Source organism: Arachis hypogaea, chromosome 17, assembly GCF_003086295.3.
Source record: "Arachis hypogaea cultivar Tifrunner chromosome 17, arahy.Tifrunner.gnm2.J5K5, whole genome shotgun sequence".
Lineage (NCBI taxonomy): Eukaryota > Viridiplantae > Streptophyta > Magnoliopsida > Fabales > Fabaceae > Arachis > Arachis hypogaea.
In genome coordinates, this window is record NC_092052.1 from 77931962 (window position 1) to 77949626 (window position 17665).

The 17665-nt window shown below is 34.4% G+C and overlaps 1 protein-coding gene across 1 annotated transcript; it reads right to left on the bottom strand.

Annotated features, from left to right (window-relative positions):
• Positions 1-8331: 8331 nt before the first annotated feature.
• LOC140180634 (uncharacterized) lies at positions 8332-10589 on the bottom strand. Its single transcript, XM_072221890.1, has 3 exons — positions 10241-10589; positions 9591-10106; positions 8332-8342 (listed from the first exon to the last, which is right to left on the bottom strand). Exons 1-3 carry the CDS (start codon positions 10587-10589, stop codon positions 8332-8334), a joined length of 876 nt encoding a protein of 291 aa, XP_072077991.1.
• Positions 10590-17665: the final 7076 nt, after the last annotated feature.

Here is a 17665-nt window from a genome sequence, read left to right on the forward strand (position 1 = left end):
CTCTTTTTGCTTTGGACCACGACTTTAACCGCTCAGTCTCAAGCTTTTCACTTGACACCTTCACGCTACAAGCACATGGTTAGGGACAGCTTGGTTTAGCCGCTTAGGCTAGGATTTATTTCTTTGAGCCCTCCTATCCATTAATGCTCAAAGCCTTGGGTCCTTTTTACCCTTGCCTTTTAGTTTAAAGGGTTATTGGCTTTTTTTGCTTGCTTTTGTTTCTTTTTGTTTCTTTTTCTTTATTTTTTTTGCTTCTTTTTTTTCGCAAGCTTTGTGTTCTTCACTACTTTTTCTTGCTTCAAGAATCAATTTTATGATTTTTCAGATTATCAATAACATTTCTCTTTTTTCATTATTCTTCCAAGAGCCAACAATTTTAACATTCATAAACCTCACTCTAAAAAATATGCACTGTTCAAGCATTCATTTAGAAAATAAAAAGTATTGCCACCACATCAAAATAATTAGATTATTTCCAATATAAAATTCGTAATCCATGTATTTTTTTTCTTTTTCAGAAAACATTTCTTTTATTTAAGAAAGGTGAAGGATTCATGGGACATTCATAGCTTTTAAGACATAGACACTAAACTTTTAATAATCATGTAATAAAAATAAGACATAAAATAAACATAAAAGCAGACAATTAATAATAAAAGAAAGGAAATTAAAGACATAAAAATAAATAACTCTAATACTAATGCTCATGTAACTCTTATAATAGGTTTCTAATAATAAAATTATCACAGAGTTGGGACTCAACAACCTTGATTTTGAGGGGTAGGTGCTCCTTCAATCTGTCGGACGTTCAACTCTTCAAGGGACAGCTTTTGACGCTTTAGCTCCTGTATCTCGCGCCCTTGTTCTCTTGTTCTATGAGCATTTTGCAGAGCATGCTGTTTTGATTCTGTGTTCTTCTTTGAGTTGATTCACAGCTTCTTGCAGCTTGGTGACAGATGCTTCTAAGCGGGCCCAGTAGTCAAATTGAGGAATTTCTGGGAGGAGCTCATGTGCCCCCCTCTTGATGAGGTTATCTTGAATTTGAGGTCCATCCATCACTTTTTTGATGATTGGGCATTCAACTGTGATATATTCATCCACACCCATCTGTACCCCCGCATCTTTGCATAACAGACTAATCAAGCTTGGGTAGGCCAATTTGGCCTCAGTGGATTCCTTGTTTGTAAACATGTAAATTTCAGCAGGGATCAGCTGATGAATCTCTACCTCCTTCCCCAGCATAATACAGTGAATCATCACTACCCTCTTGACAGTGACTTCAGATCAGTTGCTGGTTGGGAGTATAGAATGCCCAATGAAATCCAGCCAACCTTAGCAACTGGTTTGAGATCACCTCTCTTTAGTTGGTTTGGGACACCTTTTGAATTAGTAATCCACTTGGTTCCAGGGAGGCATATGTCCTCTAGAACTTGATCTAGCCTTTTATCCTTGGCCATTCTCCTATTAAAGAACTCTGGATCATCTTGTAGTTGAGGAAGTTTAAGAACTTCTCTCACTTTGTCAAAGTAGAAGTAAATAATCTTCCCTTTGACCATAGTCCGGAAGGAGTAGAAAGCAGTTCCCTCTAATCTTTGCTTTTCTGTCATCCACAAATTTGCATAAAATTCCTGGACCATGTTTCTTCCAACATGTATCTCAGGATTTGCCAGGACTTCCTAGCCCCTGTTTTGAATCTGCTCTTGGATCTCCGGATATTCATCTTCTTTCAGATTGAACCTAACTTCCGGGATCACTGATCTTCTGCACAGAATTTTGAAATAATGGTCTATATGTTCTTTGGTGCAGAAGTTCTCATGCATCCAACGTGGTTTTGGATTGCTCTCTTTCTTGTCTTTTGAAGCGGTTTGTCTTCCTTTGGGTGCCATGAGATTAGTTTGTTTTAACTCAGGGATCACAGAAATCACACCAAACATAGAGATTTGCTTGTCCTCAAGGAAAATAAAAAGAAAGAAGATGAATAGATGGAGAGAAGGATTCGAATGATGGAGGAGAGGGGATGGCCGAATTTATAAATAAAGGGCAGGGAGGGAAGGGGTTCGAAATTTTTAGAAAAAGATATGATTTGAAAGATATGATTGATAAAAGATAAACATAATATGAAAAAGAGAAGATTGTTTTCAAAATTTAAGAGATATGAAAAAGATATGAGGAAGTTAGATCTGAATTTTTGTTTATGCATCTAAGAATTAAAAGATAATAGGAATGTGTTTAAAAAGATTTGAAAAGAAATTGGAAATATGAATGAGTTTTTGAAAAGGATTTGAAAAGAATTGAAAAAGAATTAAAAAGAATTTATAAGATTATAAATTTTTGTCAATGGAAATTAAAAAATGAATGTTTATAATGTTTGGATGCAGAAAATTTTGATTTAAAACATGAAAATTCGAAAAAAATTGAATTGGAAACGAAATTACCTCTCCCCTAGCTGTTCTGGCATTAAACGCCCAGAATGATAGCCATTATGGCGTTTAACGCCCATCTGGTGGCCATTTTGGGCGTTTAACGCCCAGCCAGGTACCTTGGCTGGCGTTAAACGCCAGAAATTCTTTTTTACTGGGCGTTTTTGTGATCGCCCAGAATGCTGCCATTTCTGGCGTAAAACGCCCAGAATGCTGCCCATTCTGGCGTTTAATGCCCAGAATGATACCTTTACTGGCGTTTAACGCCCAAATTGCCTCTTTACTGGCATTTTGATGCCAGTGAGCTTTTTTTCTCTGTGATTCTTCTGCTTTATGTTCTGAACCTTCATTTCCCTGACTTGTTCACTGAAAAGCTTTACTAAACATGAACAACAAAATTAAATGGACTTATGTAATTGTTATAAACATCTAAATTTTTGCTAATGGCTGGGTTGCCTCCCAGTAACTGCTTCTTTACTGTCTTTAGCTGGACTTTTACTGAGTTTTTTAATTTAGTCTCAGTTTTGAGCATTCTTGCTCAACATCACCTTGAAGATAATGTTTGATTCTCTGTCCATTAACAATGAACTTTTTGTCAGAATCAATATCTTGAAGCTCTACATAGCCATATGGTGACACACTTGTAATCACATACGATCCCCTCCACCGGGATTTTAATTTTCCAGGGAACAATCTGAGCCTAGAGTTAAATAGCACGACTTTCTGTCCTTTCTCATAGACTCTAGATGACAACCTTTTGTCATGCCATCTTTTTGCTTTCTCTTTATAAATTTTAGCATTTTCGAAAGCATTGAGTCTAAACTCCTCTAGCTCATTCAACTGGAGTAATCTTTTCTCTCCAGCTACCTTAGCATCAAGATTTAGGAACCTTGTTGCTCAGTAGGCTTTGTGTTCCAGTTCCACTGGCAGATGACAGGCTTTTCCATACACAAGCTAGTATAGAGAGGTCCCTATAGGAGTCTTGAATGCGGTTCTGTATGCCCACAGGGCATCATCTAGACTTCTTGCCCAATCCCTTCTACAGGTACTTACAGTCTGTTCCAGAATTTGTTTTAGTTCTCTATTTGAGACTTCAGCTTGCCCATTTGTCTGTGGATGATATGGAGTGGCCACTTTATGGTTAATTCCATATCGGACCAGAGCAGAGTCAAGCTGTTTATTACAGAAATGAGTGCCTCCATCAAGGGACACCAAACCTGCTGAAGATATGCTTCTGGAGGAACTTCATCACTGTCTTAGTATCATTAGTGGGTGTTGCAATTGCCTCTACCCATTTAGATACATAGTCTACTGCCACCAGAATATAAGTGTTTGAGTATGATGGTGGAAAAGGCCCACGAAGTCAATACCCCATACATCAAACAGCTCAATCTCTAGGATCTCTTGCTGAGGCATGACATAACTGTGAGGCAGATTACCAACTCTCTGGTAATTGTCACAGTTATGTACAAACTCTCGGGAGTCTCTATAGAGAGTAAGCCAGTAGAAACCACATTGGAGAACCTTTGTGGCTGTTCGCTCACCTCCAAAGTGTCCTCCATATTGTGATCCATGGCAATGCCATAGGATCTTCTGTGCCTCTTCTCTAGGCACACATCTGCAGATTACTCCATCTGCACACCTCTTAAAGAGATATGGTTTATCCCACAAGTAGTACTTTGCGTCAGAAGTCAATTTTTTCATTTGTTGCTTACTGTACTCTTTGGGTATGAATCTCACAGCTTTATAGTTTGCAATGTCTGCAAACCATGGTAATTCCTGAATGGAAAGAAGTTGCTCATCCGGAAAGGTTTCAGAGATCTCAGTAAGAGGGAGGATGCCCCTGCTACTGGTTCTATCCGGGATAGGTGATCTGCTACCTGGTTCTCTGTCCCTTTTCTGTCTCTTATTTTAATATCAAACTCTTGCAAGAAGCAACACCCATCTGATGAGTTTGGGTTTTGAATCCTGCTTTGTGAGGAGCTATTTTAGAGCAGCATGGTCAGTGTACACAATCACTTTTGATCCCACTAAATAAGATCTGAACTTGTCAATGGCATAAACCACTACATGTAACTCCTTTTCTGTGGTTGTGTAATTCTTCTGCGCGTTATTTAAAACATGGCTAGCATAATAAATGACATGCAGAAGCTTGTTACCCTCTGTCCTAATACTGAACCAATGGCATGGTCACTGGCATCACACATTAGTTCAAATGGTAATGTCCAGTCCGGTGCAGAAATGACTGGTGCGGTGACCAGCTTAGCTTTCAGAGTCTCAAACGCCTGTAGACACTCTGTGTCAAAGATAAATGGTGTGTCAGCAGCTAGTAGATTGCTCAGAGGATTTGCAATTTTTGAAAAATCCTTTATAAACCTCCTATAGAATCCTGCATGCCCCAGAAAGCTTCTGATTGTCTTAACATTGGTAGGTGGTAATTTTTCAATTACCTCTACCTTAGCTTGATCCACCTCTATTCCCTTGTTTGAAATTTTGTGCCCAAGGACAATTCCTTCAGTCACCATAAAGTGATATTTTTCCCAGTTTAAAACCAGGTTAGTCTCTTGGCACCTTTTTAGAACAAGTGCTAGATGGTCAAGACAGGAGCTGAATGAGTCTCCAAATACTGAGAAGTCATCCATGAAGACTTCTAGAAATTTCTCTACCATATTAGAGAAGATAGAGAGCATACACCTTTGTAAAGTTGCAGGTGCATTACATAGACCGAATAGCATCCTTCTGTAGGCAAATACTCTAGAGGGACATGTGAATGCTGTTTTCTCTTGGTCCTGAGGATCTACTATAATTTGGTTGTAACCTGAATAGCCATCCAAAAAGCAGTAGTATTCATGACCTGCTAGTCTCTCTAGCATCTGGTGTATGAATGGTAAAGGAAAATGATCCTTTCTGGTGGCTGTATTGAGTCTTTTGTAGTCAATACACATACGCCATCATGTAATTGTTCTTGTAGGAACCAGTTCATTCTTTTCATTATGAACCACTGTCATGCTCCCTTCTTAGGGACAACTTGGACAAGGCTCACCCAGGGGCTATCAGAAATAGGATAAACAATCCTGGCCTCTAGTAACTTAGTGACCTCTTTCTGCACTACCTCCTTCATGGCTGGATTCAGCTGCCTCTGTGGTTAAACCACTGGCTTAGCATCATCCTCCAATAGGATCTTGTGCATGTATCTAGCTGGGCTAATGCCCTTAAGATCACTTATGGACCATCCAAGAGCTGTCTTGTGTGTCATTAGCACCTGAATTAGTACTTTCTCTTCCTGTGGCTCTAAAGTAGATCTTATGATTACTGGAAAAGTGTTATCTTCTCCCATAAATGCATATTTTAGGGATGGTGGTAGTGGTTTGAGCTCGGGTTTAGGATGCTTCTCCTCTTCCTGAGGAGTTTTCAGAGGTTCTTCTGTTTTCTCTGGTTCCTCCAGATCAGGCAGAACATCTTTAAAAATGTCCTCTAGCTCTGATTCAAGACTCTCAGTCATATTGACCTCTTCTACCAGGGAGTCAATAATGTCAGCGCTCATGCAGTCTTTTGATGTGTTGGATGCTGTATAGCTTTGACAGCATTCAACCTAAACTCATCCTCATTGACTCTCAAGGTTATCTTCCCTTTTTGGACGTCAATGAGGGTTTGTCCAGTTGCTAGGAATGGTATTCCTAGAATGAGAGTTGCACTCTTGTACTCCTCCATTTTCAGCAGTACAAAGTCAGTGGGAAAGGCAAATGGCCCAACCTTGACAATCATGTCCTCAATTACGCCTGATGGAATCTTAATGGAGCCATCAGCAAGTTAAAGGCATATCCGGGTTGGTTTAACTTCATCATTCAAACCAAGTTTTTGATAGTGGATGCAGGTATTAGGTTGATACTTGCCCCAAGATCACATAGAGCTGTCTTGGTACAAGCACCCTCTAATGTGCATAGAATCATAAAGCTTCTGGATCTTTAAGCTTTTCTAGTAAGCTTTTCAGAATGACTGCACTGCATTCTTCAGTGAGGAAAACTTTTTCAGTTTCTATCCAATCCTTCTTATGACTTAAGATCTCTTTCATGAACTTAGCATAAGAGGGTATTTTCTCAAGTTCCTCTGCAAACGGAATCTTTATTTCAAGAGTCCTGAGATAGTCTACAAAGCGGGAAAATTGTTTATCCTGTTCCGCTTGGCGGAGTTTCTGAGGATAAGGCATCTTGGCTTTGTACTCTTCAACCTTAGTTGCTGCAGGTTTATTTCCTACAGAAGTGGTTGGAGAAGCCTGCTTAAGGGGGTTGTTATCAGCACTTGTAGGTGTCTGATCCCCTATTGGCATTTGAACGCCAAAATTGGGTGCTGCATCGGCGTTTAACTCTAGATTGCCACCATTTTCTAGCGTTTGGACGTCAGAATTGGCCATCCCTTGGGCGTTTAACGCCACTTTCTTACCCTTTTCTGGCGTTTAAACGCCAGAATCATTCCTCTCTGGGCTCTTACTGTCCTCAGAGGGATTTTGGGCAGTGGGTTGGTCATCCTCTGTTAGTTGTTCCTTTCTTGGCTTTCTGCTGTCTTGAGTTGAGACATTCAATGTCTTTCCACTCCTTAATTGAACAGCTTGGCATTCTTTTGTTATCTGTTTAGATAGCTGCTGTCTTGTCTGATCCAATTGTGCTTCCACACTCTGGTTAGCATTTTTAGTGTCTTGGAGCATCTCTTTGAATTCTGCGAACTATTTTATTATAATAAGCAATTGCTGATTGAGTTCAGCAACTTGTTCTTGAGGACTAAGTTCAGTGGATACTGCTTTAGCTTCTTCTTTCATGGAGGACCCAATACTTAAGTATAGATATTGATTTCTAGCAACTGTATCAATGAGCTCTTGAGCCTCTTCAATGGTCTTTTTCATATGTATAGATCCACCAGCTGAGTAGTCTAGAGATATTTGGGCCTTTTCTGTAAGCCCATAGTAAAAGATGTCCAACTACACCCATTCTGAAAACATTTCAGAGAGGCATTTCCGTAGCATCCCTCTGTACCTCTCCCAGGCATTATAAAGGGATTCATTATCCTCTTATTTAAAGCCTTGGATATCCAGCCTTAGCCGTGTCATCATTTTTGGAGGGAAATATTGATTCAGGAATTTGTCTGATAACTGTTTCCATGTTCTTATGCTTACTATGGGTTGGTTATTTAACCACCTCTTAGCTTGATCTTTCACGGCAAATGGAAACAATAATAATCTGTAGACATCCTGATCTACTTCCTTATCACGTACTATGTCAACAATTTGTAAGAACTGTGCCAGAAACTCAGTAGGTTCTTCCTGTGGAAGACCAGAATACTGGCAATTTTGCTGCACCATGATAATGTGATGAGGGTTTAGCTCAAAATTACCGGCTCTTATGGGGGGTATACAGATACTACTCCCATATACAGCAGTAGTGGGGTTAGCAGATGACCCTAGAGTCCTTCTGGACTGTTCATTTCCACTTAGGTCCATGATGGAGAAAGGGAGATGATGTGGATTGTAAATAAAACTAGTGTTAAACCCGTGTGATGCACGGGCTTTTATTTAAATTTGATAAGTTAAATTAAAAATAATATTTTATAACCATATATTTTTTTAAATTTAGTATAATACTATCATCGTTGTTATATAATAAACGTGTTAAATATGTTGTTTTATCTTTATTCAAAGTAAAATATAAATAGAAGAGTTTGAAGTTTATAATATTCTTAAACCATAAGGAGGGAGACATGAAAAAAATAAGAACATATATAACTGTAATAATAGCATGTTAATTTTATACTAAATTTTATATAAAAAGCTAATAAAAATTTATCGATCGATAACCTAGTATCTTACTAACTTCATTAGAAAAGCAATTGGCATAGGATGTTGTGCTCCTTGTTACACACTTCATTTTAAATCTGAAAAAAGAGTTATAGATAAATTAGTTATATCTATAGTAAATATTTGTACAAAAGTATAAATCATAACATGCTATTAAAATAAAAATAATATTATTCTTACCTAAATATTATTAAAAACCTCTTTGAACACGACATTTGTTGTTGATGACTTTGGATTGCCGTCTTCGTCTAGAATTAAAACCCTGAGGCCACTGCGACTCTTAACTCTTGACAAAGCAACATAAAGTTGTCCATGGGTGAACACTAATTTTGGCAAATAAAGCCCTACATGTGATAATGATTGACCCTGACTCTTGTTAATGGTCATTGCAAAGCATACTGTCAATGGAAATTGTCTCCATTGGAACTTAAATGGCAATCCTGAATCTGAAAGGATCAAGTTCATTCTTGGAATGTACACTTTATCTCCAATATTTCTACCGGTCACTACCGTCGTTCCAATTACGTTGCTGCCAAGTTCGTTAACTATTAATCTTGTCCCGTTGCATAAACCTGAAGTCTGGTCTATGTTTCGCAGTAGCATTACAGCGACTCCTGGCTTCAAAGTCAACTTGTGATTGGGTAGTCCCGAACATTTGATGTCATTTAGGAACTCTGGTGTGAACCACTCTTGTTGTACATCTTCATTCTCATCAGCTTGACATGTTGTGTCAGAGCTCAAATACTCCTTTTCCATCCCTAGAAAGATTGTCAAGACAAAATCGTTTACCTTCTCGACACTCTCAAGCGTGGGTGCAAGAATTGCCCTACTCTGAAAATACCTGTAATCTGACATGTTTTGCAACAAATTTAGATATGCAAAGTTTACCAAATGAGAGAGAGGATCATCAGTAGTTGTAATCAATAGATCATTTGGAATTTCAACTTCTGATTCATCACCAACAACAGAGTCAATATTTCCATTTCCAACATCAAGTATCCAATTAGCAAATCTCTTCATTTCACCTTCATCTTGATCCGAAGAAGACATTAGAAGCCTCATATTCGTATGCAGTTTCAGAACCTTACAAAATAACCATAGATGGGATGAGTTAATAGCGGATGCCAATATATCGTGTCTACTTCCTTTCGGAATCACCGGAAGTATCTGTCTGAAATCACCTCCTAGAACAACAACCATACCACCAAATGGTTGATGTGTCTTATGTTGATCGGTAACTGACATAAGATCCCTGAGTGTCCGATCAAGTGCTTCAAAGCACATTTTATTGAGCATTGGAGCTTCATCCCAAATTATTAAGCTACTTTGGATGAGCAGCTCAGCCTTCAAACTGCCATGCTTGATGTTGCAAGTAGATTCATCAGTAATTGTAATGGGTATTGAAAATCTAGAATGAGCCGTTCTGCCACCAGGTAGGAGTAAAGAAGCAATTCCACTGGATGCGACATTTAAAACAATTTTTCCTCTAGACCGAATAGCAGAAGAAAGTCCATTCCAAATAAATGTCTTACCACACCCACCATGCCCATAAACAAAGTAAAAACCACCAGAGTCTGTAATAACAGCATTAAGTATCTCATCAAATACTAACCTTTGCTCATGAGTCATCTTTTGTTCTGTATATAAGTTTGTATGAGTCAAGTCATTTGTGTCATATGCTAACTCCTCCTCTATTAGCTTATTCTGAAAAAGGCGAACATGAGACATCTCAGGATATGGCATTGATTGATAGTCTCTTAAAGATCTCGTATTGCTGTTGAGTATCTTCTCAATCTCAATAAGGCAGAGGTTTTTCAATTCATCATCAGTCATGTTTAGTCCTAGAAAAAGCACATAGTGGTTTTATGAAATATTTAATAAGTAATTCTAAAATAAAACTATTAATATTATTAATAAAAATAAAGATAATAAGAGAATACAATCTTGATATAAAAAAAAAGACATAGTAAAATACCTTGGTTTTTCAAAGCTTTTCTCCTCTCATATAGTATTCCATCAGCTAATAATGTCCAAGTTGCATTCCAAACACGCTCTGGGTTGCTAATGCTATTAGATATCGGTAGCATCGCAAATAATTTTCTCAATTGATGACCAGATGCAAGTTCAGCTACCTCATTAATAGCTACAATGAATTCCCTATCATCGCACAGTAGTCCCATGGAATAGCAAGCATCTTGGAAGCTAGAATATGTAATTCCATTAACTGTCCTAATAGACTCATATGTTGTGCAACCTCTCTGAACAGCTAACAAAATTCTCATATAATAAATATCACCTGTACCCGGTGGAACATAATTTAACATCCCGATAGAATACCCTCTTTTGCGTGGATGTCATTCCCTTGATTCTCTATCATAAACAAATTGATTTGGAAACTCAGCATACGTCAAAGTTTGACCTGCTTCAAATTTTTTATTGGCCTCCATCCATGCTAAGAACATTGTACATTTTCCTTCCTCTTCTTCTACGATTTCTTAAAGATCGTCATCATCTTTAAAGATGATATTTTGCTCTCCAGGCAAATGAAAGGTTAATCTCATCACTGAAGGCCACCTTTGATGAATATCATACGCTAAGGTTCTCCACACAGCCTCACATGCAGACAAATATCTGCAATCATAAAATTCTTTGATCTCATCAATAACCTGAGCATCCTCTCCACTGGAAGCTTCCTTTGTAACTCCAACTGCTACCCTGTCTGGACCTTTATTCACGTACTTGAACAAATATTTGATAGCATTCGACTTGTTGCAGTACTCTATATTAACATGCGCTTGATAAGACATCAGTAGATATGCATTGTATGGAACCACATTCCTGTTATCCATATGGACTCCCTTCTTCTCAATAACCACCCCTGTGTCTCGTCTTCTATATGATGGGTATCCACTATCATCGACAACTGTTTGGGATAATATTTGGTGTAATACCCATCTTTCATGCAGGGAGATTTTGGGAATGCTCTACCACATGGTCCATGAATCATATATGTAGATACAGCTCTAAATAATTTTGGGTGCTGAACAGGATCTGGCAACTTTGAAGATATTAACTAATCAATTTGAGTTGTCGTTGTTATCTTATGGTCTCCACTTAACCATAAAAGAATGTGAGCATGTGGTAGACCTCTTTTTTGGAATTCCACCGTATACATCCCTTATACCAAAAAGACAAAAAAAATTATATGTTATATTTAAACTATCTATTTTATGTATGTGCTTTGATAAATTAAGGGTGATAATAAAAAAGCAACAATATGTTAAGTAAGAAAATATTTTGCCATTTATTTTATAACAATCTAAAGGAATATTTCTCTAAAAATAAGGTTGGATGATGAGCAATACCTGCATCTAGCACTCCAAATGGAATTCCTTGCTTAAGATCTGAGATTATCATGTCAACTGAATTTTGAATACTCTACACGATATATCCGGCCGGTCTTCAACCTTTAAGTTCCTTGGATCGTTAACCCTGCCAATCTCTTGCCAATTTGAGTTACATGTCATTGTGATGAAGAGGTCTGGATATCCATATTTCTTACAAATTGCCATAGCATCTTGACAATTATTAAACATGTATTTCATGCCACCAGTGAAGGACGCAGGTAGGATGATACGTTTACCTGCTTTAGAAGCACGTGTCTCACCCCTAACAACTGCATCTTGAATTCCTTTGTATATATCACTCCTCACCTTAGTTTGGTTGTTTCGATAGTAGGTCAACCTTTGTACTTCAATCATAGAAAAGCAATCAACCAAGAACTGCTGAAATAATCTTCCACCATTGACAATTGTTGCATACTCGACCTTTCTCTCTTGTATTCTAAATGCTATGAACTCCCTTAAACTCACATGCTGTCTCTTTCTATTTTCATCAGCCCTATGAGATTCTCGCAAAGGAATGTCTTCTTGGTAGCCATCTTCACCGTAAGGAAACATCATAAGGTACTGAAGAGGAATAAATGCGGTGTGTGTCTCATGAATCCTTTGCAGATGTCCGGACTTTAATTGAACTATAATATCACGCCATGCATCTCCAGAATCAAAATCTCCTACTATTAAAGCTGCGACCTCGTTAGAAGATGGTAAATTGTAGACTCTCGCGTCCTTTGATCTTTTTTGGTACAATCGTAGCCTTATATTTGCGATATCTCCTTGATTCAGGTAGTTTCTCACTATCCTAAATGTGTGAGCAAGAACATTATGTTGATCGATCATGTCCTTGAGATCTAGAACTAAGGACTGGTCAATATTGTTGTTGTTGTTTGTTCTTGAACTGTATAAAACATCAATTGAAAAATATTAGTATTCATAATTAACCAAAATCAAAGTACGAACTACCTAAATAAATTTTTAATCAGTTTGGAATGCATGATACAAACCTGAAAATCTCTATCCTGTTTGAGACCTCATTTTCTGTATCATAAATATATAACTGCGCAAATTTTGGTCTTTGTCCCTCAATTGGCACCAAGCTTCCAATTCTGTGGTAGTTTTGTCCACTCACAATGAACTGGGGAGGACCTGTCCCATCATTGATAGAGGTCTCTATTTTACCTCCGAGGGACGTGAAGCAAAACATGCTATTATAAGTTCTTATATTATCCTTAAAGTGTTTGCTTCTCTGGTCTGCTCCAGATATTAAACCTTGCAAGAGCTGAGGTGGACGTTGCAAAAACGGCAGTTGTACCTTCCCTCGCATACAACATATTGAGAACTCAATATTGGATCCTGTTTTGGACTTCTCTGATCTCTCCTCATACCACATCATGGCGTCGCAATGCCGACAAAAAAAATCTGGGTCACCAATATCTATCACATCTAATAATGACTAAGATAATAAATTATGTTTCAGTTATATCTGCAAAAAATACTTTATATAAAAATATATCTTTCTTTCACCATGTTAAGTATAAAAATAATATTTATAAAAGATTACCGAATACTGCAATTTATAGATTAAAAAGATGAGATCATATAATACAATTTCATTGTGCCAACCTCAAGGTTTAAGTTTTACATGCACGCTAATCAAACAATAAGAATTACAATATATCAATATTCAAATACAAAAATTATAATATATAACCATATCTTAGTTTGAATTTTAAAAACTTGAACACTAAACGATAATTTTTTGTTTATAAAAAGCATAACAATAGTAAATAATAAAGTGCTGATATTGCTACTTCTTAGATTACCTGTATTCTCAGCAATATCGAATATGGCCGGGTATTCAATTTGCACAGAATCATCTAATATAGTCATGTTTTCAGTAATATCCTCAACTTCTTCAAAAATTTTTGAAAGATTTATAGCCAATTCCTTCAAGAATGTTTTTCTTTGTCTCAGGTGTCTTCCTTTTTCAGCTATGCACACTTCTTCTAATTCTTTAGTATCTAAATTGAATTAGATGTACTTGCTCCTGTAATCATTAGAGATAATAAATCAAGCACTTTATATTATAAAAAAAGAAAATTGAATATATGTTAAATGTTTGAATCAACTGAGTTATGAATATATATTATGAAAGTAGTATTAAAGATAAAAGAAGTAAAATTTTAGCTTTGTGATAATTACAATCTATCATGGTTATCTTACCATGTCTCTTTTGAAGTAGCATAGTCTTCCTATTCAGTCTTGCATCCCTTTGCAATCTAATTCGATTTGAGTACTCCAATGAATCTATAATAATTATTTAGCATATACCAAAGATTGTTTTTAATAGACCAATTGAAAAGTTAAATGTTTGGTCTTTAAGTAATAAAAGCATATATTAACATACGCTGGCTTTGCAACTGGTCGATATTGTTTGATGTTTGTTGAAGCTGTTGTTGACTTGTCTGATGACATGGGCTATCATATGCTTCGTGTGTGATACCTGAATTACTAATATCACTAATATTGGAACATCGTTCTTTTTCACCTACAGAGTGTAGATTATTAGTTGAAGACCTTGATCGATATGGTGTTGGGTTATTATCTAATAAGATAACTCGAGATATTAGTTTTTTGAACATATTTTCTGTTAAAATTTATAATTAAATAAATAGTAGAAAAATCAAAATACATAAAGTGCATGTACATTCACATAAGTAAGTTCCAAAAAAAATCATCCAAAAATCAACCTGTATTGATGCTATTTGTAATGTTCGACAACACCGATTGAAAATGCACATCATTTGAACCATCACTCGAATTTCCTGTAATTTTTTCATAAATAAATTTAGTAACATATTACGAAAACAATGTAAATTAATAATTTATTACTTGACAATAGCTAAATAATATATAGAAAATATTGTATTTTATGGGCTTTCATTCGGCCAAAATACTCATGACAAGTTAGTTATTTTTTATATGAAGTCTACTTTGAATTGTGGTCCGCTTTGTATTTTTTTTGTCTTTTAATATCAATTTTTTCTTCAATCTTGCTTCTCTTTGGACTTCTTGCATCTTTCAATATATACCTGAAAATACCAAATAAATAAATAAATTTTTTAACCAATTAAAAATATATATACATTATACCTAATACATTTTTATTATCAATTTTTTTATATTATTAAAAAAAATAAAGTACACAGGAGTACACATATGATGGCGTTTGTTTTTGGTATACATATCCATCAAAACATAGACACGGGAGTACACAGGAGTACATGTATGATGTTTGTTTACTGAGACAAAAATGATGAAAGACATGGTCATACACAAACACCCATTAAAAACATGTATTTTGTGTCTCTCTAAAATGCTGAATATGAAATTAGTGTCTATGTAAAATCGCATAGGTTTTATTTTCATTGGCTGCTTTAATTTTCTTTTTATTCTCATTTATTCAGTTACGTAAACATATTTTACGGAAAATAATATATATTTTTTTCAAAAGTAACTTTTTTCAAATAAATATAAGTTTAATCTTACGATCAATAAATTCAACTTACAGTTAAAATCTTTTTTTTTCATTTCCTTAAATAAAGAGATTAAAAATGAATAACTTATAAGTAAAAAGAGAGAAAAAGATGAAAGTATCTCTATTATCATGCTGAGAAACGAAGTAAACAGAAAAAATTTATAAATGTAACAAATAAAAAAAATTTAAATTTAAAAATCAAAACGGTTAAGAAGTCACTTAATTAGGAATTAGTATTAGAATTTTAAATTTCAAATTTTTAAATAGAGTTTCCTAATTAGCTAGTGCAAATTTAAAATTTTTAAATAAACTTTTTTAATTAAACGTTTGTTGTTTATTAAGAATATAGAAATTTGTTAATTTACAAATAATTTTTATTAGTTTTGTCATAAATAGTATCAATCCTATTATTTATCGATAAAAATAATAAAACTAAATATAATCTAAAAATTAATAACCTTATAAATTATGTAAATTAAGAAAAAAATATTTAAAAAGAGAGAAAAAGATGAAAGTACTTCTATTGTGGAGAGATAATCTAAAAGATAATAATAAAATTTATAAATATGGCAAGTAAAAAAATTTAAACTTAAAAATCGAAATGGTTAAGAACTTACTTAATTAGAAATTAGTATTAGAAATTCAAATTTTAAATTTTTAAATAGAATTTTCTAATTAAATAGTATAAATTTTAAATTTTTAAATAAAATTTACTAATCAAACGTTCGTTGTCTATTAGGAATATAGAAATTTGTTAATTTAAAAATGATTTTTTTTAGTGTCATCATAAACAGTATTAACTTTATTATACCTTTTCTAAAATTTAAATAGTATTACATTTTTTTAAATAGTATAAATAATCTCACATCTTAATAAGACTGGTAATTCTATTTACTTTATTATAATCCTTTGTAATTAGCATAATAGCTTATAAATTATATAAATTCTTAAAAAATATTCTCAAATTGCTTACGTAAAAATTCAAAAAAAAAGTATATTTGAATTTAAATTTAAAATTCTAAACATAATACTTTAATTAAAAATTATAATTAGATTTTTTTTAAATAAATATACATTAAAAATTAATAACTAACTTAATTGTATCAACAATAATTTAAAGAAGAAATTTATAAGTTTATGACATTAAATATTAAATTAGATATTATCAGAATATCAACGGTGAAAATTAAATTAAAAATAAAACCACAAGTAATAACCAAATAACTTCAATTTATATTTAAAAAAATTCTAAATTCCAAACATAAAAATCGAAAAGAACCAAAAGAAAAATAACAACTCAAGAAAAGACAATGTTTCCACCAAAACAAACATATGCTTGACATTATTCTATTAGATAGACTCTAAAAGGGATTCCAAAACATGTGCATCCAAATTCTCAAGTTTCTTTCTCAATCTTGATCTTCTTGGAAGTTGAGATATCTCCTTCTACCTTCGATTCTTCCGACTCCGAGGATAATCGCTTAGTTGGTGTAATAGCATTTTCCAACAATTTGGATTCATCATTAGCAGCAACTTCATTGGAGAATTCAAGCAACAAATTCTGTACAAAATACCACGTTAAATTAAAGACTTCTTTCTAACCTTTGATTTTATCTCACTAATATTTTTTGAATAAAATTAAGACCTAATTTTGAGAGAACAAACAAAAAAATTATTTTTTGAACAAATACCTTACCACCTACTTTCTCCCCTTCAATGATTGAGAATGTCTTTGAAATTGGAAGCAAACCACTAGTGTAGTCAACATCCTAAAATTATAATTAATTATTAATTATTAATTATAAATTACATACTACTAATGACCAAGAAAGCAAAAAAAAAATTAATTTTTAATAGAAAGTACACTTATAATTATACTCACAATTTGAATAGGGTGAGCCTCTTTGAATTTATTTATGAGGTCCACATTATCAGTCATCTTCTTAACTTTATAAGAAGGTAAAAAATGTGGATTATCAGATATTTGAACTTCAACGATGAAGAGAAAGGTCTTATCAATTAGGTTGAGCAAAAGTGTAGGTGTATCCGATAGATCTCCTTTCTGCAGGGTATTACATAATATATTAATAATAAATAATATAAAAATTACCAATAAAAATATCTTCACTAATATTTTTAGAAATAAATATTGGTTAGATCTTACCAATAGGAGTGGATCAAGTATCTCTACACAGCTCTTTCCTAAAACTTGTTTTGCCTCCTTGTCAAAGACTACAAAACATGCACAGTCAGAATCATCAATGACACCAAGCTTTATTCGGTACCTGCTTAAAAACGAAAATAACATAAAAAAAAGTTAAATATAGACTTATTCAATATCTAATCCAATGTGCATATACTTTAATTTTAAAAAAATAAATAAATAACCTTAGAGTTATGGATAAAAGGAGACGACCACAACTTGAACATTTGAAAATTTTTGTAAAAGCATATGTGGACCTAT

Excerpts from the sequence above, each read along its gene's own strand:
- LOC140180634 (XM_072221890.1), bottom strand. The coding sequence starts at position 10,589 with ATGTTAAATTATGTTCCACCGGGTACAGGTGATATTTATTATATGAGA. Across the intron at positions 10,107-10,240 it reads AAAAGCTTTGAAAAACCAAG|GACTAAACATGACTGATGAT; the intron begins GTATTTTACTAT and ends TGCTTTTTCTAG.